General features: G+C 37.9%; 1 protein-coding gene across 2 annotated transcripts in view; it reads left to right on the top strand.

Annotated features, from left to right (window-relative positions):
* Positions 1-23,863, top strand: part of CCDC30 (coiled-coil domain containing 30) — a 167,507-nt gene that overhangs the window by 40,809 nt on the left and 102,835 nt on the right. For both annotated transcript variants that reach the window (XM_067009865.1, XM_059074337.2), the window contains exons 7-8: positions 6,161-6,276; positions 8,444-8,518. In XM_067009865.1, coding sequence (XP_066865966.1) covers positions 6,161-6,276; positions 8,444-8,518 — 191 coding nt within the window. The remainder of the gene's footprint in view (positions 1-6,160; positions 6,277-8,443; positions 8,519-23,863) is intronic.

Below are 23,863 nucleotides of genomic sequence, written 5' to 3'. Positions count from 1 at the left end.
GGCAAGAAGAACTCTATTGTCTCTCCGGCAGCTCCAAACTTTTTCCTGGACTCCCTCCCGGCTAGCTGTGGCACACTAGCCCCTTCAGGCTGTGATCACACAGCCAACCCCAGTCCTGGGATCTTACCTCCGAAGCCCGAGCCTCAGCTCCCAGCCCCCGCCCACCCCAGCGGGTGAGCAGACATGCCTCTTGGGCTGGTGAGTGCTGGTCGGCACCAATCCTCTGTGCGGGAATCTCTCTACTTTGCCCTCCGCAACCCTGTTGCTGTGCTCTCCTCCGCGGCTCCGAAGCTTCCCCCCTCCGCCAACTGCAGTGTCCACCCGCGAAGGGGCTTCTAGTGTGTGGAAACATTTCCTCCTTCACAGCTCCCTCCCACTGGTGCAGGTCCAGTCCCTATTCTTTGTCTCTGTTTATTCTTCTTTCTTTTGCCCTACCCAGGTACGTGGGGAGTTTCTTGCCTTTTGGGGGGTATGAAGTCTTCTGCCAGCGTTCTGTAGGTGTTCTGTAGGAGTTGTTCCACGTGTAGATGTATTTCTGATGTATTTGTGGGGAGGAAGGTGATCTCCGCGTCTCACTGTTCCGCCATCTTGAAGCTCCTCTCCTGTCAGGCATTTTAAATGGATTATCTCTAATGTTAACAACAGTGCCAAGTTGTATTATTATTCCCATTTCATTGATTAAAAAAACTGAGTCATGACTAGGTGAAATGAATTGTCCAATAGCTACATTAGAGACTTCCCTGGTGGCACAGTGGTTAAGAATCTGCCTGCCAATGCAGAGGACTCGGGATCAAGCCCTGGTTGGTGAAGATCTGACATGCCGCGGAGCAGCTAAGCCCGCGTGCCACGACTACTGAGCCTGCACTCTAGGGCCTGCGTGCTACAATTACTGCACCCGTGTGCTGCAACTACTGAAACCTGCGTGCCTAGAGCCCGTGCTCCACAACAAGAGAAGACACCGCAATGAGAAGCCCGCACACCGCAACGAAGAGTAGCCCCTGCTAATCGCAACTAGAGAAAAGCCCGTGTGCAGCCAAAAAAAAAAAAAAAACAAGCTACTTTAAGTATTAGAGCTGGTATTTGAATCCATATATGTCTGACTCCAAAACCTTTGGTCAACACAAACAATACGTATTTTACTGGGACCACTGAGATCAAGACAACTTATAATACATTTTACAACACCTCGCACATATTTGTTTGCTAGGAAGCCAATAGGCTTGGAATAAGTGGTGAATTAGTTAATCTGACCCTATCTTGGCTGTGTAAAAATGATACCAGCTATAAATAATGTTATGACATTTGAGTGTCATAATGGTAGTAACTACAAAAATAATTTAAAATATGTTTACCGGTTTTAATAGTTATAAAACTAGGTTTATTTACCCTGTGCTATTGTGATTTATAATAAGAAACATGTATTTGATCTTCATCCTTGTTTCTGCCACCCCCAAACCCTTGGAATTTCCTAAGTGATAAGAACAGTAGGGGTGTCTTTTGTCATGGTAATGAGGACTTTTGGAAAGCCCCTCGGTAACCAGAGGATGGGAGTTAGTTGCCAGGGGAGCCAACCATGTGATTAAAGGGTTGGAACTTTCAGTCCCACCCTCCGTCCCCTCTGTAACCCCATCTCCTCCGTGTCCCCACCCCCACCTCCTAGGAGGGGGGAGGGGCTGGAGATTAAGTTTAATCGCCAGTGGCTAGTGATTTAATCAGTCGTACCTGTGTAATGAAACTTTCATAGAAACCCAAAGGAGGGGGTTCAGAGAGCTTCCGGGTTGGTGAAAACATGGAGATTTGGGGAGCGTGGCGCCCTCAGGGAGGGCATGAAAGGACTGCACCCCTTTCCCCAGACCTTGCCCTTAGGCATCTCTTCCATCTAGCTATTCCTGAGTTACATTCCTTTATAATAAACCGGGTAATCTAGTAAGTAAAACGTTTCCATGAGTTCTGTGAGCTGCTTTAACAAATTAATCAAACCCAAGGAGGAGGTTATGGGAACCTCTGATTTATAACCAATTGGTTAGAAGCACAGATAACAACCTGCCCTTGCAACTGGCATCTGAAGCAGAGGGCAGTCTTGTGGGGCTGAGCCCTTAACCCGTGGAATCTGATGCTATCTCCAGGTAGACAGCCTCAGAACTGAGTTGAATTGTAGAACACCAAGCTGGCATTGGAGAATTACGTGGGTGTGTGGGGAAAAAAACCCATGCATTACAATTGATGATCAGGATTGTTTAAAAAAATATATGAATACAATTATAAAATGAACACTGCTTTCTTAGTAACTGATAGAGCAAGAAAACAAAATCAGTAAGCATATAGAAGACCTAATAACACTACTAAGCAACATGACATAATCGATAATTATAGAAAACTCCACCAGAAGTATTATATTCTTTTCAAGTACACATGGAGCATTTGCAAAAATATGCTATCGCCATCAAACAAATTTCTGCAGAAGAACTGAAATCATACAAATTATGTTCTCTGACCATAATAGAATTAAACTAAAAAGCAGTAACAGTAGTATGTTTAGAAAATCGCCAAATATTTGGAAGTTAAATAAGATACTTCTAAATTGCCATGCCTTCTGAGAAAAAATTACAAGGGATATTACAAAATATTTTCTATGAATTAACTTGAATGAAAATGAAAATACTGAACATATCAGTATTTGTGGGATGCATCTAAGCCAGTGCTTAAGAGGGAAACTTATCCCATTTAATGCTTATACCAGAAATCAAGAAAGGACTCAAAAATAATGTAAGCTTCTACTTAAAAAACCCAGGATAAGAACAAATTAAATCCAAAGCAAGCAAAAAGAAGGAAATGTTTCAAATAAGGTTGAGGTCAATAAAAGTAAAAACAGAACAAAATAGAATAAATTAGTGAAATGAAGGGCTGGTTCTTTGGAAGGATCAATAATATTGGTAAACGTCTAACTAGATCGTTCATGAAAAAATGAGAGAAGACACACATTACCAATATAAGCAATGACAGAGAGAACATTTCTACAGATCAAAAAGATAATAAGAGACTATATTTAGCAACTTTATGACAATAAATTTGATGACCTGGATAAGATGGACACATTCCTTGAAAGACACAGATTACTGAACCTCACTCAAGAAGAAACAGATAGCCCTAAATATACCAAAGAAATTGAATTTATAGTTAAACATCTTCCCACAAAGAAAACTCCAGGTTCAGATGGCTTCACTTAACAAACTTTTAAGGAATAAATAATACTGATTTTACATAAACTCTTCCAGAAAATAGAAGAAGAGAGAATACGTACTTCCCAACTGTTAAGTGGTCAGCATTACCTTGATGACAAAACCAATGACATTACATTATTCCCAATGACCACAGAAGACCTTGTAAAAAAAGTACAAAGAGTAAGGAGTAATTTTGGGGTAGTAAAATCAAATTGTGTTTATCTGCAATGGATTGGCTAAAAAAGTGACCACACAATGGATACTTTAGTAAGAATGACATAGATTTTTGTGCACTGACATGAATAGATGTCTATGACATGTTATCAAGTGAAAAAAGCAAGCTGTAGAGTAATACATGTAGTGTAATGTCATTTTGGTTTTTATTTTTGTAGGATGTGTGTGGCGGAGGGGGTGCATGTGTATGTGCGCTCACAGGACTGTATGAGGTGATACACATTAGTATGGCAATAAAGTTGTGAATACACTGGGATAGTTTTGTATAAGTTCTAAGTAGCTACTGCCCTGCATCTGCCAAGTGTCTCCCACCTACCCCAACTGTCCCAGCTCCTTCCAGCCCCTTGTCTTTCCAGCCACCAGAGGGATAATACTTGGCACAGCAGGATGTTCTGTAGAACTCTGCTCCAGAGCTACATTCTCATAGATGAGGATCCATGCTTTACCAGTTGTTAAATATTTTCAATACAACCCTTGTCTATATGTTAGAATATGCATATAAAAATTTTTAAAGAGTATTTACCGAGTATTAACAACATTATTTGGGGTCAGGGTAGATAAGGGTTGGATGAGAATATCTGCTCTGAACATAACCGTATAGCTTGATATTTTCTTTTTAAAACAAAAAGCCTATATTCCATTTGTAATAAGCAAAACAGTACTGATTTTAGTGACCTATTTAAAATAGGCCATTATTCAATTGTATTTTTAAGATCTGTGAAAATTAAAAATACTGGTAATATATAGTATAGAGAAAAGGACAATGGCATTGTGAGAACATAGTTTTGTACAATCTTTTTGAAGAATAATTTGGCAGGCTCTGTCAAATTTTTTAAATGCACATGTCTCCTGATCCAGCTATCCCTTTTCTTTCTGGGGATTTATTTTTTTTGGAAATAATGTCATAAATACGTAGAGATTGATGAACAAGGAAAATAATTTTAGAATTGTTTACAAGAATAAGAATTGGGCTTCCCTGGTGGCACAGTGGTTGAGAATCCGCCTGCTGATGCAGGAGACACGGGTTCATGCCCCAGTCCGGGAGGGTCCCACATGCCGCGGAGCAACTAAGCCCGTGAGCCATGGCCGCTAGGCCTGCGCGTCCGGAGCCTGTGCTCCGCAGCGGGAGAGGCCACAACAGTGAGAGGCCCGCAAAAAAAAAAAAAAGAATAAGCATTGGCAACAAACCTAAATCTTCATCAGTAGGGGAAAATTGACACAAAAAATGGCAATTTGGACGGTGGCATACTATGCAGAACAAAATGAGATAATGCATAAACAAACTGTGTTAAATTAATAAGATGGACTAAAGAGTCAAGAGGAACAAATTATTGATAAAACACCAATGAATCCCCAAAATACTGTATATATTGAGTGAAAGAAGCCTGACACAAACATATGTGTCTTGTAAGATTTTACTTCTATGAAAACCAAGAATGAGCAAAACTAGTCTATGTGATAGAAGTCAGAAAGTGGTTGTAGGGGTGAGTGGGAGTGGAGAACTGACTGGAAAGGATTTGAGGGAACATTATGGGGTGATGGAGATGTTCTATATCTTTTTCAGGGGAAGTTCACAGGTATATAAAATTGTCAAAATTCATCAAACACTTAAAATATGTACATTATATTGTATATAAATTATACCTCAATTTAAAAATAGTTCCAAATAAGAAATGGAAAATGACTTTATAAGAGTTGTCCTGTAAAGATATCCATGATGTATTCACAGGTGGTAAAAGTTGCAGACAGTGTTGCATAGCATTGTTTAAATATTTTAAAATTGCATATGCAAAAGGTAGAACAAATCTTGCCCTCCATATATGTATATGGATTGTGAATGCTTTTTTTTTTCTTTTTGGTGTGTTTTCAGCATTTTTCAAGTTAAAAAAATTTACACACTAAGGAAAAAAAGAAGGTAGCAAGTGAAACAAAAGAAAAAGTGAAGACAGAAAAATACAAGTCAAAAACAGAACAGGCAATGAAGAAGGAAAATAAAGGAGAATTTAAAGCAGCAAAAGAAAAATAGGAGAAACATAAGTGAAAAAAGAAACAGCTGCAAATCTGGGAAAGTTACAGGCAACAAGTTTGTACTATTGAAATTTTGATGCGTGCTGGAAGAGCAGGTCTTAACATGAGGTGCTGAGCTGAGAGTAGCCTACAGGCAGAGGTGCTACAGGAGAAAGATGGTTTTGATGAATCAACTTGATTTCACTTTACAGTCTGTCCGTTCACTACTCCTAGCTCACTACATCAGCTGTCTATGGAGGCCCTGTGGTTAACGAGTGCAAGAGAAGTATCTAGGAATATGTGAGGAACATATGAAGTGTGTAAGAGAGACAGGACCACAGGACCATCAGGAAGATGATTTTTTTTAGTGGTTTCACTTGTAGAAGGCAGGCTCAATTGTTTTAAAATTCCAGGTCCTGGAAGAATCTCTATTGCTGGAAACCCTATACCCAAAAAGTCCAGCTCATTAGACTGGTATGAGAAATAAAAAAACATTCTGTTCTGTTTCATTAGTTGGTAGAACATTCTAGGGCTGGACTTGAGAGTCTAGCAGCTCTTCTTTGTGGAGAATCACATATGCAGAGACACAGTAGGACTGACAAGAACGGCAGGAAACAGCACTTCCCCAGATTTTAGAGTTAACGCCCCCAAATTAAAACCTCGATCCAGTTGAGTCAACTACATTTTCCGTGTTTTAGACTCAGTTGACCTACGGAAAGCAAAGGAACATAATCAGAGACTGGATGAGGAAATTCTGGCTTTAAGAAATCGAGTTCGATCACTTGACTCAGAAAGAAAGGTACTTGGAGAAGAGGTAAGTTATTTAATTTTTTCTTAGAGTTAATTTAAATGTGTATAGAATAGTAACAATCAGCAGCTAAGCAAGCTAGATGTATCAATACATCATTTATTGGTCATTAGTGAAGACTGATTCTGGTGGCTATAGCATCCCAGGTAGAGCTGTACTTTGACCTAGATGCTTTCTATCAGTATTTCTATTTTATACATTTTTAACGACATATGCTGAACAGTAATGTTACTGCTATTGTGTCAATTTAGGATCTTTTCTTTTTAATAAGGATTTAGATAATGGTTTATACTTATCAGATTTACCAAAGTTTGAGATTATTAATACTAAACCCATAGTTGTGTTATGTTTTTGAATCATTTCTTCTTAGGAATTTATTGATTTTTAATATGTGCTTCCAAGTTCTATATATACTATATATCACTTCAATTTTAATTATATTCATTTCACAATCATATCTCTAGTGTCTAATACAATGCCTGGCATATAATAAGTGCTCAAGAAATTTGTTGCAAGAATGAATAAATATTTATTAGAATGGCTATTATCCAAACAATAAAAAATAACAAATGTTGATGAGGAAGTGGAGAAATTGGAACCCTTTGTGCATTGTTGTTAAGAATGTAAAATGGTACAGCCACTGTAGAAAACAGTATGGGACTTCCTTTAAAAAGTAAACATAGGGCTTCCCTGGTGGCGCAGTGGTTGAGAATCCGCCTGCCGATGCAGGAGACACGGGTTCGTGTCCCGGTCCGGGAAGATCCCACATGCCGCGGAGCGGCTGGGCCCATGAGCCATGGCCGCTGAGCCTGTGCGTCCGGAGCCTGTGCTCCGCAACGGGAGAGACCACAACAGTGAGAGGCCTGAGTACCGCAAAAAAAAAAAAAAAGTAAACATAGAGTTACCATATGATCTAGCAATTCTGCTTCTGGGTATACACCCAAAAGAATTGAAAGCAGGGACTTGAACATATATTTGTTCACTCATGTTCATAGCCAAAGGTTTGAAGCAACCTAAGCATCCATTGACAGATGAATGGATAAACAAAATATGGTGTATACATACAAAGGAATATTATTCCACCTTAAAAAGAAATATGCTACAACATGGGTGAAACTTGATGACATTATGCTAATTGAAATAAACGAGTCACAGAAAGACAAATAGTGTATAATTCCACTTATATGAGGTACCTAGAGTAGTCAGAAATCATAGAGACAGAAAGTAGAATGGTGGTTTCTAGGGGCTGTGGGGAGGGCATAATGAGGAGTTATTGTTTAATGGGTGTAGAGTTTCAGTTTTGCAAGATGAAAAGAATTATGGAGACGGATGGTGGTGATGGTTGCACAGTAATGGGAATGAGTTTAGTGCTACTCAACTGTATACTTAAAAATGGTTAAGGGACTTCCCTGGTGGCGCAGTGGTTAAGAATCTGCCTGCCAGTGCAGGGGAACATGGGTTCGAGCCCTGGTCCGGAAGATCCCACATGCCACAGAGCAACTAAGCCTGTGCGCCACAACTACTGAGCCTGTGCTCTAGAGCCCTCAGGCCACAACTACTGAGCCCGCGTGTCACAACTGCTGAAGCCCGCCCGCCTAGAGCCCATGCTCTGCAACAAGAGAAGCCGCTGCAATGAGAAGCCTGCGCACCACAACAAAGAGTAGCCCCCCGCTCGCAGCAACTAGAGAAAGCCTGTGCGCAGCAATGAAGACCCAACACAGCCAAAAATAAATAAATAAATAAAAATTTTAAAAATTGTTAAAATGGTAAATTTTGTGTTATGTATATTTTATCCTAATTTTAAAAATGCAATCATAAGAAAGAATGAATAAACACTGTTCAAGTTGTCTAAATCTCTGGAAATTTGTATATCTAATACTGGTAAAATATGTTTAATGTATGTTAAACATATGTTTATGTTTTATATATACACAAACATACACATACATGTGAGATAAAGTTCAGGAAGGGTATATCCCAAATATTAGTACTTCTGGAAAGGGAAACGGGATTGTGGGGCAGAGTTATGTGAAAGAAAAGATCACTTGTTGCTCTATATACCTATATGTTGTTTAAATTTTTTACACAAAGAATGTATTCATGTATAACTTGTATATTTTTAAAACAAAGCATCCCCCCTCACTTTTGTATTTAAAATGCTTTTGTATTTCAGGTTGAAAGGCTTAAAGGAGAAATTTGTGAATCTCAAGAGAATAAGCAACTTGGAAACCACTCTCCTGGAAAAATGGTGGGTGCTGAACAGAAAGTAGAGCTTTAAAGTTATGTTCTTTCTGACTTCTACTTTTGAAGTGAGTTGCATTTTACAAGAGTGCACCAGAGCAGTAGGTGCTGAGCATTTGCTGTTCTCCTCTTGCCTGCCTTTTTCTATTGCTTTGCCAGTGAGTATTGAGGAAGAAATTGGGGTACAGAGGATATGTTTCTGTTCACTTCTTCCCCACAGGGAACAATTAATATGAAAAATATAATGGGTTTCGTTAAAGAAAAAAAGACTCTTACAAAGATACAACCAGCTTGGGCATTTTTAATCATCAAAATGAAGTTGCCTTACAGAATCAACCAGTGATAGGGGAGTGAGTAGTTGGAACCAGATATCATAGAGAACGAATAGGGTTTGGGCTCCAGTGTGTGCAGCGTCTAATCTTTTCAGAACGATCAGCCTCTGAAGGGGTGGGAAAAGTGATCAAACACAAGGCAGATGGAAGCAAGAGCCAGTGTGTTGTAGAGCGGGCGATTTCAGATATTCAGCTCAAGGAGCTAGACTGCTTAGCCTTTCCTCTCACACACCTAAGATGAGTGACATCCCTGTTGCTGAGGGATCTTCACCAGAGCTTGTTTTTACTGTAACTCCCTGGGCCCTATACCTCCAACTTCCTCGGTAGCAAGGAAACTATAGCCACTGGATTTATTATTTCCCCGCCCAAGGAGCCTGTATCCTTCTTGTCTTCCAGAACTCTCTTGTAGATAAATAATGCATTTTGTAGGAAGGAAGGGAGGAAGGGAGAATGGGAAGGAGAGAAGGCAGGAAGGAAAGAAGGAAGGAAGGAAAGAAGGAATTTCCAGGCAAGACTTCAGTAACTTTTCCCAAAATTTTTCCCAGAGCACCAAGTGGTAGTGCTCTAATTTACAGAGGTTGACTTATTAGTAACTATTTTTATTAGTTTCTTATTTATCCTTCCAGTATTTCTTTATTCCAGTAGAAGCATTTTGAACATTTATTCAGATTTCCTCCTTTCTTAGTTTCTCTTCCCTTCCCTTCCTTTCCCTCCCTCCCTCCCTCCCTTCCTTCCTTCCTTCCTTCCTTCCTTCCTTCCTTCCTTCCTTCCTTCCTTCCTTCCTTCCTTCCTTCCTTCTTTCCTTCTTTCCCTCCCTCCCTCCCTTCCTTCTTTCTAACCTCCCTTCCTTTCTTTTTAACTAAAATTCTCCTGGAGGTCCTTCTATATCATACAAAGAGATCTTCCTGATTCTTTAGAGCAGCCAGCATTCTGTTGTGTGGATGTACTATAATTTATTTAACCAGTCTCCTGTTGATGGACACTTGGGTTGCTTGCAGTCTTTTGCATATTTATGCACGTGTTTCTACAGGTTAGAGTCACAGAAATAGGATTGTGAGGTTAGGGGGTAGCTAGATCTGTAATTTTGGTCGATATTGACAGGTACTACTCAGTGGAAATTGCATCATTTTCCTCTTCCATCAGCAATGTATGAGAAAACTAGTTTCCTAAAATATCACTAACTGAATATATTGTCAAACTTCTGTATTTTTACTAAATGATAGGTGAGAATGAGTATCTCAGTGTAGTTTTCATTTTCAATCATCTATAGTGAGATTGAGCATTTTCAAATGTTTATATTTATATTTAACATTAATATTTATATTTCTTGTATAAAATTAACTTTATTGAAATATTTAATACAATATAAACATACATATTTTGAGTTGAGTTCAATGAGCTTTGACAAATGCATACATCTGTGTAACCACAACCACTGCAATCAAGAAAGAAAACATTCATTAGCCTAAAATTTTCCCTCCCCTTTTGCTATCAATGCCACCCACTCTGCCACTTCCTATGACCATACCATTTCTAGAATTTCACATAAATAGAATCATCTGGTATATACTCTTTTCTATTTGGCTTCTTTCACTTATAATAATACTTTTGAGATTTATCCATGTTGTTGTCTATATCACTGGTTCATTTTTAAATGTCTGAGTAATATTCCTATATATATGGATATACCACACATTGTTTATCTATCCACTGGTTAATAGACAATCAGATTGTTTTCAGCTATTATGAATAAAGCTGCTACTAGTATTCACATGCCAGTATGGTTTTTTTCCCTGTTGGATAAATACCTAGCAGTGGAATCACTGAATAACAGAGCAGGTACATGTTTAATTTTATAAGAAACTTCCAGACTGTCTTCCACTTTGTCATGAATAATGCTGCTATGAACAATCATGTACAAATTTTTGTGTGAACACATTTTCGTTTTCATTGGGTATGTACATAGGAGTGGAATTGCTGGGTCATGTATAAATTCTATGTTCAACTTCTTGTAGAACTGCGAGGCTATTCTCCAAAGCACTTCCACCATTTAACAATTCCCATCAGCAGTGTATGAGTGTTCCAATTTCTCCACATCCTTAGCAGGATTTGTTATATTTTGTCTTCTTAAAATTATAGCTATCCTAGTGGGTATAATAAACTAGTATCTCAGTATAGATTTCTCTTTTTTTAATAACTTTATTGGAGTATAATTGCTTTACATTGTGTTAGTTTCTGCTGTATAACAAAATGAATCAGCTCTACGTATAGTTATATCCCTATATCCCCTCCCTCTTGTGTGTCCCTCCCACTCTCCCTGTCCCTCCCCTCTACGTGGTCACAGAGCACCAAGCTAACCTCCCTGTGCTATGCAGCTGCTTCCCACTAGCTATCTATTTTACATTTGGTAGTATATATAAATCCATGTCACTCTCTCACTTCACCCCAGCTTACCCTTCCCTCTCCCCGTGTCCTCAGGTCCATTCTCTACATCTGCGTCTTTATTCCTGTCCTGCCCCTAGTTTCTTCATAACCCTTTTTTTTAGATTCCATATATATGTGTGAGCATACGGTATTTGTTTTTCTCTTTCTGACTTACTTCACTCTGTATGACAGATTCTAGGTCCATCCACCTCACTACAAATAACTCAATTTCATTTCTTTTTATGGCTGAGTAATATTCCATTGTGTATACGTGCCACATCTTCTTTATCCATTCATCTGTCAATGGACACTTAGGTTGCTTCTATGTCCTGGCTATTGTAAATAGAGCTGCAATGAACATTGTGGTACATGACTCTTTTTGAATTATGGTTTTCTCAGGTTTATGCACAGTAGTGGGATTGCTGGGTTGTATGGTAGTTCTATTTTTAGTTGTTGAAGGAACCTCCATACTATTCTCCATAGGGGTTGTATCCACCTACATTCCCACCAACAGTGTAGGAGGGTTCCCTTTTATCCACACCTTCTCGAGAATTTATTGTTTGTAAATTTTTTGATTATGGCCATTCTGACTGGTGTGAGGTGATACCTCATTGTAGTTTTGATTTGCATTTCTGAAATGATTGGTGATGTTGAGCATCCTTTCATGTGTTTGTTGGCAATCTGTATATCTTCTTTGGAGAAATGTCTATTTAGGTCTTCTGCCCATTTTTGGATTGGGTTGTTTCTTTTTTTGATATTGACCTGCATGAGCTGCTTCTATATTTTGTAGATTAATCCTTTGTCAGTTGCTTCATTTGCAAATATTTTCTCTCATTTTGAGGGTTGTCTGTTCATCTTGTTTATGGTTTCCTTTGCTGTGCAAAAGCTTTTAAGTTTAATTAGGTCCCATTGGTTTATTTTTGTTTTTATTTCCATATTTCTAGGAGGTGGGTCAAAAAGGATCTTGCTGTGATTTATGTCATGGAGTGGTCTTCCTATGTGGTCCTCTAAGAGTTTTATAATGTCTGGCCTTACATTTAGGTCTTTAATCCATTCTGAGTTTATTTTTGTATATGGTGTTAGGGAGTGTTCTAATTTCATTCTTTTACATGTAGCTGTCCAGTTTTCCCAGCACCACTTATTGAAGAGCGTGTCTTTTTTCCATTGTATATTCTTGCCTCCTTTATCAAAGATAAGATGACTGTATGTGCGTGGGTTTATCTCTGGGCTTTCTATCCTGTTCCACTGATCTATATTTCTGGTTTTGTGCCAGTCCCATATTGTCTTGATTACTGTAGCTTTGTAGTATAGTCTGAAACCAGGGAGCCTGCTTCCTCCAGCTCCGTTTTTCTTTCTCAAGATTGCTTTGGCTATTCAGGGTCTTTTGTGTTTCCATACATATTGTGAAATTTTTTTGTTCTAGTTCTGTGAAAAATGCCAGTGGTAGTTTGATAGGGATTGCATTGAATCTGTAGATTGCTTTGGGTAGTATAGTCATTTTCACAATGTTGATTCTTCCAATCCAAGAACATGATATATCTCTCCATCTGTTGGTATCATCTTTAATTTCTTTCATCAGTGTCTTATCGTTTTCTGCATACAGGTCTTTTGTCTCCTTAGGTAGGTTTATTCCTAGGTATTTTATTCTTTTTGTTGCAATGGTAAATAGGAGTGTTTCCTTAATTTCTCTTTCAGATTTTTCATCCTTAGTATATAGGAATGCAAGAAATTTCTGTGCATTAATTTTGTATCCTGCTACTTTACCAGATTCATTGATTAGCTCTAGTAGTTTTCTGGTAGCATCTTTAGGATTCTCTATGTATATTATCATGTCATCTGCAAACAGTGACGGCTTTACTTCTTCTTTTCTGATTTGGATTCCTTTTATTTCTTTTTCTTCTCTGATTTCTGTGGCTAAAACTTCCAAAACTATGTTGAATAATAGTGGTGAGAGTGGGCAACCTGTCTTTTTACTGATCTTAGTGGAAATGGTTTCAGTTTTTCACCATTAAGAACAATGTTGGCTCTGGTTTTATCATATATAGCCTTTATTATGTTGAGGGTAAGTTCCCTCTATGCCTACTTTCTGCAGGATTTTTATCATAAATGGGTGTTGAATTTTGTTGAAAGACTTTGTGCATCTATTGAGATGATCATATGGTTTTTCTCCTTCAGTTTGTTGATATGGTGTATCACGTTGATTGATTTGCATATATTGAAGAATCCTAGCATTCCTGGAATAAACGCCACTTGATCATGGTGTATGATCCTTTTAATGTGCTGTTGGATTCTGTTTGCTAGTATTTTGTTGAGGATTTTAGCATCTATGTTCATCAGTGATATTGGCCTGTAGTTTTCTTTGTGACGTCTTTGTCTGGTTTTGGTATCAGGGTGATGGCGGCCTCATAGAATGAGTTTGGGAGTGTTCCTCCCTCTGCTATCTTTTGGAAGAGTTTGAGAAGGATAGGTGTTAGCTCTTCTCTAAATGTTTGATAGAATTCGCCTGTGAAGCCATCTGGTCCTGGGCTTTTGTTTGTTGGAAGATTTTTAATTACAGTTTCAATTTCGGTGCTTGTGATTGTTCTGTTTATATTTTCTATTTCTTCCTGGTTCAGTCTCAGATGGTTGTGCTTTTCTAAGAATTTGTCCATTTCTTCCAGGTTGTCCATTTTATTAGCATACAGTTGCTTGTAGTAATCTCTCATGATCCTTTGTATTTCTGCAGTGTCAGTTGTTACTTCTCCATTTTCATTTCTATTTCTATTGATTTGAGTCTTCTCCCTTTTTTTCCTGATGAGTCTGGCTAATGGTTTATCAATTTTGTTTATCTTCTCAAAGAACCAGCTTTTAGTTTTATTGATCTTTACTATTGTTTCCTTCATTTCTTTTTCATTTATTTCTGATCTGATCTTTATTTCTTTTCTTCTGCTAACTTTGGGTTTTTTTGGTTCTTTCTCTAATTGCTTTAGGTGTAAGGTTATGTTATTTATTTGAGATTTTCTTGTTTCTTGAGGTAGGATTGTATTGCATATACTTCCCTCTTAGAACTGCTTTTGCTGCATCCCATAGGTTTTGGGTCATCGTGTTTTCATTGTCATTTATTTCTAGGTACTTTTAAATTTCTTAAGTAATCTCTTGGTTTTTTAGTAGTGTATTGTTTAGCCTCCATGTGTTTGTATTTTTTACACTTTTTTTCCCTGTAATTGATATCTAGTCTCATAGAGTTGTGGTTGGAAAAGATACTTGATACAATTTCAGTTTTCTTAAATTTACCAAGTCTTAACTTGTGTCCCAAGATATGATCTATCATAGAGAATGTTCCATGAGCACTTGAGAAGAAAGTGTATTCTGTTGTTTTTATATGGAATGTCCTGTAAATATCAATTAAATCCATCTTGTTTAATGTGTCATTTAAAGCTTGTGTTTCCTTATCTATTTTCATTTTGTTTAATCTGTCCACTGGTGAAAGTGGGGTCTTAAAGTCCCCTATTATTATTGTGTTACTTTCATTTTCCCCTTTTATGGCTGTTAGCATTTGCCTTATATATTGAGGAGCTCCTATGTTGGGTGCGTAAATATCTACAATTGTTATATCTTCTTGGGTAGATCCCTTGATCATTATGTAGTGTCCTTCTTTTGTGTCTTGTAATACTCTTTATTTTAAAGTCTATTTTGTCTGATATGAAAGCTGCTACTCCAGTTTTCTCTTGATTTCCATTTGCATGGAATATCTTTTCCCATCCTCTCACTTTCAGTCTGTATGTGTCCCTAGGTCTGAAGTGGGTCTCTTGTAGATAGCAGATATATGGGTCCTGTCTTTGTATCCATTCAGCCAGTCTATGTCTTTTGGTTGGATCATTTAATCCATTTACATTTAAGGTGATTGTCAATATGTATGTTCCTATTACCATTTTCTTAATTGTTTTGGGTTTGTTATTGTAGGTCTTTTCCTTCTCTTGTGTTTCCTGCCTAGAGAAGTTCCTTTAGCATTTGTTATAAAGCTGGTTTGGTGGTGCTTAATTCTCTTAGCTTTTACTTGTCTGTAAAGTTTTTAATTTCTTTGTTGAATCTGAGTGAGATTCTTGCTGGGTAGAGTAATCTTGGTTGTAGATTTTTCCCTTTCATCACTTTAAATATGTCCTGCCACTGCCTTCTGGCTTGCAGGGTTTCTGCTGAAAGATCAGCTGTTAACCTTATGGGGATTCCCTTGTATGTTATATGTTGCTTTTCCCTTGCTGCTTTCAATATTTTTTCTTTGTATTTAATTTTTGATAGTTTGATTAATTTGTGTCTTGCCATGTTTCTCCTTGGATTTATACTGTATGGGACTCTGCACTTCCTGGACTTGATTGACCCTTTCTTTTACCATATTAGCAAAGTTTTCAACTGTAATCTCTTCAAATATTTTCTCAGTCCCTTTCTTTTTCTCTTCCTCTTCTGGGACCTCTATAATTCGAATGTTGGTACATTTAAAGTTGTCCCAGAGGTCTCTGAGACTGTCCTCAATTCTTTTCATTTTTAAAAAATTCTGCTCTGTGGTAGTTATTTCCACTATTTTATCTTCCAGGTCACTTATCCTTTCTTCTGCCTCAGTTATTCTGCTATTGATTCCTCTAGAGAGTTTTAAATTTCATTTTTTGTGTTGTTCATCTTTGTTTGCTCTTTAGTTCTTCTAGGTCCTTATTAACCGTTTCTTGTATTTTCTCCATCTATTTCCAAGATTTTGGATCCTCTTTACTGTCATTACTCTGAATTCTTTTTTCAGGTAGACTGCCTATTTCCTCTTCATTTTTTTGGTCTGGTGGGTTTTTACCTTGCTCTTTCATCTGCTGTGTATTTCTCTGTCTTCTCATTTTGCTTAACTTACTGTGTTTAGGGTCTCCTTTTTGCAGGCTGCCGGTTCATAGCTCCTGTTGTTTTTGGTGGTGCCCTCAGTGAATAAGGTTGGTTCCATGGGTTGTGGAGGCTTCCTGGTGGAGGGGACTGGTTCCTGTGTTCTGGTGGATGAGGCTGGGCCTTGTCTTTCTGGTGAGCAGGACCATGTCCAGTGGTGTGTTTTGGGGTGTCTGTGACCTTTTTATGATTTTAGGCAGCCTCACTGCTAATGGGTAGGGTTTTGTTCCTGTCTTGCTAGTTGTTTGCATGGGGTTTCCAGCACTGGAGCTTGCTGGTCATTGAGTGGAGCTGGGTGTTAGCATCGAGACTGAGATCTCTGGAAGAGCTCTCGCCAACTGGTGTTACTTGGGGCCAGGAGGTCTCTGGTGGTCCAGTGTCCTGAACTCCATTCTCCCAACTCAGAGGCTCAGGCCTGACAGCTGGCCAGAGCACCAAGACCCTGTCAGTCACACAGCTGCTAGTGTTGGAGGTCTCCTGCAGAGGTGGGGGGTGGTTGTGGCTCACCTCAGGGACAAGGACACTGGCAGCTAAAGTTCTGGGAACTACTCCTTGACATGAGCCCTTTCGGAGTCCACCATTAGCCCCAAGAAAGAGCCTGTAACCTCAGTATAGTTTTGATTTGCATTTCCTGAATGACTAATGATATTGAGTGTGTTTTTGTATGCTGATTGGCCATTTCTAAAGGTCATTATTACTTTGTCCAGATCCACATTTCCATCTGGTACCATGCTTCTTCAGCCTGAAGTACATGATTATCATTTCTTCTAGTGCAGATCTGCTGGTGATAAACTCTCTGGTTTTGTTTGTCTGCAAATGTCTTTGGTTTACTTAATTTTTTTTTCAATTTTTTTTACCATAATAAAATACACATAACAGATAATTTACCATGTTAACGATTTTTAAGCATACAGTTCAGTGATATTAAGCACATTCATATTGTTATTCAACCATCACCGCCATCCACCTCTAGAACTCACTTCATCTTGCAAAACTGAAACTCTATACCCATTAAACAGTACCTTCTTATTCTGCCCTTCCCTCACAGCCTAGGCAGCCACCATTTTGCTTCCTTTATGTTTTTGACTACTCTAAATACCTCCTATAAGTGGAATCATACACTATTTGTCCTTTTGTGACTTTCTTATTTCAGTTAGCATAATGTCTTCAAATTTCATCTATGTTGTAGTATATACCAGAATCCCCTTCCTTTTTAAGGGTGGATAATATTCCATTGTGTGCATATACCACATTTTATTTATCTATTCATTTATCTTTGGATACTTGGGTTGCTTTCATGTTTCAGCTACTGTGAATAATGCTACTATGAACATGAGTATACAAGTATCTGTTCAAGTCCCTGTTTTCAATCCTTTTGGGCAGGGGTCTCCACCCCTGGGCTGCAGACCAGTACCAGTCCGCGGTCTGTTAGGAACTGGGCCGAATAGTAGGAGTTGAGTGGTGGGCGAGTGAACAAAGCTTCATCTGCTGCTCCCCATCTCTCTCCATCGGTGACATTACCTCCTAAACCATCCCCCCCAAACCTCATCCATGAAAAAATTGTCTTCCACGCAACTGGTCCCTGGTGCCAAAAAGGTTGTGGACTGCTGCTTTGGGGTATATACCTAGATGTGGAATTGCTGGATTATATGATAATTCTGTTTAATTTTGTGAGGAACCACCATACCATTTTCCACAATGATTGCACCACTTTACATTCCCACCCACAGTGCACAAGTGTTCCAATTTCGCCACATCCTCATCAACACTTGTTATTTTATATTTTATTTTATTTTATTTTTATTTTTTTTCTTTTGTGGTACACAGGCCTCTCACTGTTGTGGCCTCTCCCGTTGTGGAGCACACGCTCCAGATGCGCAGGCTCAGTGGCCATGGCTCACGGGCCCAGCCGCTCCGCGGCATGTGGGATCTTCCCGGACCAGGGCATGAACCCATGTCCCCTGCATTGGCAAGCGGACTCTCAACCACTGTGCCACCAGCGAAGCCCCTATATTTTATTTGATGATAGCAATCCTAATGGGTGTGATGTGGTATCTCACTGTCGTCTTGGTTTGCATTTCCCTAATAATTAGTGATGTTGAGCATTTTTTATGTGCTTATTGACCATTCATATGTCTTCATTTGACAAGGATCTATTCATGTCCTTTGCCCATTTTTTAAATCAGATTGTTTGTTTTTATGTTGGTGAGTTTTAAGAATTCTCTATATGTTCTACTTACATTAATCCCTTATCAGATATATAACTTACAATTATTTTTCCCATTCCATAGATTGCCTTTCACTCTGTTAAAGTATCCTTTTTTAATATTTATTTTTACTTGTTATTTATTTATTTATTTATTATAAAGTATCCTTTGATGCACAAAAAAATTGTTTTCATGAAGTCCAGTTTGTCTATTTCTTCTTTTGTTGCCTGTGCCTTTGATGTCACATCTAAGAAATCACTAACATATTTAAGAAAATGTTTTGAAATTTTTCCCCTATGTTTTCTTCTATGAGTTTTAGAGTTTTGGGTCTTAGATTTAAGTCTCTGATAAATTTGAGTTACTTTATATATATGCTGTTAGATAAGCGTCCATCTTCATTCTTTGGCATGTGAATGTCCAGTTATTCCAGCATCATTTGTTGAAAAGACTGTCCTTTTCCCATTGAATGGTCTTGGCATACTTGTCAAAAATCTCTTGATCATATAAGCAAAAGTCTAATTCTGGTCTCTGTGTTCTATTCCTTTGGTCTATATGTCTGTCTTTATGCCAGTAACACAATTTTGACTGCTGTAGCTTTGTGGTAAGTTTTAATATCAGGAAGTGGGAATCCATCAGCTTTGTTCTTTTTCAAGGTAGTTTTGGCTATTTGTCATCCCTTGAGATTCCATATGAATTTTAGGATGGGTTTTTTTTTTTTTTTTCTGCAAAGATTGCACTGAATCTGTAGACCGCTTTGGGTAGCAATAACATCTTAACAATATTAACACATTATGCTTGTGTCCAGCAATTTGTTATGTAAGTGAATATTGAAACACCCACATTTGAGTAAATATCAACAACTTTTTTTACTTAATATATTTATTTGAAACTTTGTACATGTCTTATTAAAGGATTCTAATATTTTGTTAGAGTGTGATAGGCGGTATAGTAGGCACTTCTGTGCAGGGGAACAGAAGATCTATTACAATACACTGTGTTTCACTGCACTTTCCCCTGGAAAAGCAGACTCTACACTTTCTGGCAGCATTTTTTTTTTTTTTTTTTTTAGTCCTGTGGGACATTTCCTCTAGAGTATATTCTTTTATTTAACTGACAGATGACAAGGTGGATCTTTGCAGGGGCCTCTTTCAGAAATGCCACAAGAGGTACCAGGATGGGACTACCACTACATTCACCAGAATGGTCAGTTACCCTACTGACCATTCTCTAGCTACGGCTAACAAAAATTGCTTGTAAGTCATTTTATTCTGTGCCTTAAGGCTACAATAAATTTTAAATGCACTGAATAAAACTGCAATTACTCAAATAGAAACCCACTTTCTTATACCATTTTCGAGTTTTCCAGAGGATTTTGAGGTTTGCCAGATATTGATCAGATCAATTAACTCCTTTCACATATTCATTATACTCCAGTATACAAGTGGGCTTAGTTTTCTGATGGCCAGTCCTCCTGTCTTCCTTTCCTGTAGGTGCTATGGAGGCATCATGAATAGTTGCCACCATGCAGACTAGCCTCTTGTCTTTCCATATAAGAAGAATCACTTCTCCCTTCTGTAAAAATGTCATTTCTCCCCTCTGTAGATTTTTAGATTTCAACTTTAATTGGTTTGGTAGACCATGATTCTGTCTTACAGTCCCACAAACTCTGGTTTTATTTTTCAGCAATATTTCAGATGTGGACACACTGTTGTAATAATTGTCTTGGTAAATATGGTGCCATGAACCAAGATAAGGTTGTAGGACCAATAATATTGTTTCTTGCAGTTTCTTTCCTTCAGCCATGTAAATCTCAAGGCTGCATATATATCCAGTTTCACTTTCTCTAACCATCCTGACCACAATTCCACATTTTGTAAGTTTTCTGGGATTATAGGTTTTGAATCTGAGTCGTCCTCTCCGCTTTATCATTGCCTCCTCAAGTGATAGCTCTTGTTTGGGTATATAGATCGATTGAAAGTTTGGTAGAAAATAATCCAAAAGAGGTTTAGCTTTTGAAATTGTCTACAGGAAGTGGAGTTTCCAAGTTATCTTTGAAGTGAAAAAACGTCATTATTTGTTCAAACCTTCTTCTTGGCATCATCTTTGTTCAAACCTTCTTCTCATCATAATCTTTGGTATTTCAAGTAAGGGATCAGTCGACCAATATTTTTTCCAGTGTGACTTTCCTTTTTGTCCCATCAAAATTATTAATCCGTGGCTTCCCTGGTGGCGCAGTGGTTGAGAATCTGCCTGCCAATGCAGGGGATGCAGGTTTGAGCCCTGGTCTGGGAAGATCCCACATGCTGCAGAGCAACTGGGCCTGTAAGCCACAACTACTGAGCCTGCGTGTCTGGAGCCTGTGCTCCGGAACAAGAGAGGCCACGACAGTGAGAGGCCCGCACACCACGATGAAGAGTGGCCCCCGCTTGCCACAACTAGAGAAAGCCCTTGCACAGAAACGAAGACCCAACACAGCCAAAAATAAAAATAAATAAATAAATAAAAATTATTAATCCAAGAAACTTCTTCATGTCGTTGGTTACATCAGTCTATTTTAAAGTCTTATACTTTTTATATGATTTTTTATTCTGTTGGTGATTCAATTTTGTTTGAGAAGTGACCAACTCAAAAAAATTGTTACCAAAAATTAATTCTATTTCACTAACACTTTGCACGTTATTACATTCAATAGTTACATCTGACACACCTGTAAAGTCTTCTGATTTTCGTGAAATGTTGTCTTCAGTCCACTCTTCTGTAGAATCAAAAGAGCATTCTCCAGCACCATGAGTTTCATTTTCACTTTCCGTATCAGAGGCAGTCACTAAGGTTTTTTGTCTTTTTGTTGGTCTAATATTCACATCGTCTGAATCAAAACTATTCTGAAGAACTATCGTCTTCTGAGACACTAGTATATATGTCACTTGGACAATCAGAGAAAGTATCTGCATAAAATTCACCAAAAAATTCTTCACTCAAAATTTCATAATGTGTCATTTCCAAAAATTTTACAGTAATAAACGCATTTATAATATACACAAGGTTGGAACAAAAACCTAATGGAGCAAAATGTGAATGATAATGACAATCATAAGTTGTATAATGAATGCTTGATCAATTTTAAGCTCTAACAACTTCCATGGTGATGTTAATTGTATCACTCTCTAAAAATGTATTGATACATCTCTGGTCAATAACAGTTGGAGTATTAAATACGCCTCCAGTCAATAAATTATTAAGTCTTTCAATCCATGAACATGGGATGTGTTTTTATTTATGTCTTCTACAATTTCTTTCAGCAGTGTTTTGTAGTTTTCATTGTGTAAGTCTTTCGCCTCTTTCGTTAAGTTAATTCCTAAGTATTTTATGCTTTTTGATGCTACTATAAATGGAACTGTTTTTGTAATTTCCTTTTCAGATTGTTCACTGTTAGCGTATAGAAGTGCAACTTATTTTTGTGTGTTGCAGTTGTATCCTGCTACTTGGCTGAATTCATTTATTATTTCTAACAGTTTGTGGAATCTTTAAGGTTTTCTACACATAAGATCATCTGCAGAGATAATTTTACTCTTTCCTTTCCAATTTGGATGCCTTTTAGTTATATTCTTGCTAAATTGCTCTGGCTGATTCCAGTATTATGTTGAATAGAAGTGGTGAAAGCAGACATCCTTGCCTTTTTCCTGATCTTAGAGGAAAAGCCTTCAATTTTTTCACCATTGAGTATCATGTTCACTGTGGGTTTTTCATATATATTTTATTATGTTGAGGTAGTTTCCTTCTTTTCCTAGTTTGTGGAGTGCTTTTTAATCATGAAAGCGTACTGAATTTTGTTGAATGCTTTTGCAGCATCAGTTGAGATGATCATGTTTTTTTCCCCTTTATTCTGTTAATGTGTTGTATTACATTGATCAATATTCCTATGTTGGGGGCTTCCCTGGTGGTGCAGTGGTTGATAGTCTGCCTGCTGATGCAGGGTACACGGGTTCGTGCCCCGGTCCGGGAGGATCCCACATGCCACAGAGCAGCTGGGCCCGTGGGTCATGGCCACTGGGTCTGTGCATCCGGAGGCTGTGCTCCACAGCTGGAGAGGCCACAACAGTGGGAGGCCTGCATACCACACACACACACAAAAATTCCTATGTTGAACCATCTTTGCATTCTAGGAGCAAATGTGATTTGGTCATGGTGTATAATCTTTCTTATACAGTGTTAAATTTGTTTTGCTAGTATTTTGTTGAGGATTTTTGCATCAATGCTCATAAGGGATAGTAGTCTGTCGTTTTATTTTCTTGTAGTGTCTTTGCCTGCCTTTGGATAAGGTTAATGCTGCCCTTATAGGATGACTTAGGAAGTGTTTCTTCCCTTTCAAGTTTTGGGGAAAGTTTGAGAAGGATTGGTATTGGTTCTTCTTCAAATAATTTGTAGAATTCACCAGTAAAGCCATCAGGTCCAGGGCTTTTCTTTGTATAGGAGATTTTTGATTACTAATTCAATGTCCTTGCTAGTTATAGGTCTATTCAAATTTTCTATTTCTTCATGATTCAGTCATTTTTGGTTTTGTCTTGCTAGGAATTTGTCCATTGCATGTAGGTTATACAGTTTGTTGATGTACAGTTGTTTAGAGTACTCTCTTATAATCCTTTTTATTTCTGTAGAATCAGTAGTAATGTCCCCACTTTCAATTCTTATTTTAGTAATTTGAATCTTCTCTCTTTTTGCCTTAGTTATTCCAGCTAAAGGTTTGTCAATTTTGTTGATATTTTCAAAGAACAAACTTTTGGTTTCACTGATTTTTAGGTTTTTCTATTCTCTGTTTTGTTTATCTCTGCTCTAACCTTTATTGTTTCTATTTGCTACCTTTGCATGTAGTTTGTTGTCCTTTTTCTAGTTTCTTAAATTGTAAATTTAGGTTGTTGATTTGAAGTCACTCTTGTTCTTTAATATAAGTGTCTGTAGCTATAAAATTCCCCCTTAGTACTGCTTTCATTACATCCCATATGTTTTAGTGTGTTGTGCTTTCATTTTCATTCATCTCTAAGTATTTCCTTATTTCTCTTATGATTTCTTCTTTGATCCATTGGTTGATTAAGAGCATGTCATTTAAATCTCCACAAATATGTGAATTTTCCAGTTTTCCTTCTGTTATTAATTTCTAACTCCACCTTATTGTAGTTGGAAAAGATGCATTTATGATAACTATTTTTTAAATACATTAAGACTTAGTTTGTGGCCTAAGATATGGTCTTTCCTGGAGAATTTCCTGTGTGCACTTCAGAAGATTGAGTATTATAATGTTGTTGTGTAGACCTATATATGTCTGTTAGATCTTTTAAAATTTTATTTATTTATTTATTTATTTTGGCTTCACCAAGTCTTTGTTGTGGCACACGGGATCTTTGTTGGGGCATGCAGGATCTTTCATTGTGGCATGTGGGATCTTTTAGTTGCAACATGTGAACTTCTTAGTTGCCGCATGCATGTGGAATGTAATTCCCT

The sequence above is a fragment of the Kogia breviceps genome, chromosome 1 (assembly GCF_026419965.1).
Source record: "Kogia breviceps isolate mKogBre1 chromosome 1, mKogBre1 haplotype 1, whole genome shotgun sequence".
NCBI lineage: Eukaryota > Metazoa > Chordata > Mammalia > Artiodactyla > Physeteridae > Kogia > Kogia breviceps.
Note: the sequence above shows the minus strand (reverse complement) of the source record. Positions and strands in the feature narration are given on the sequence as shown.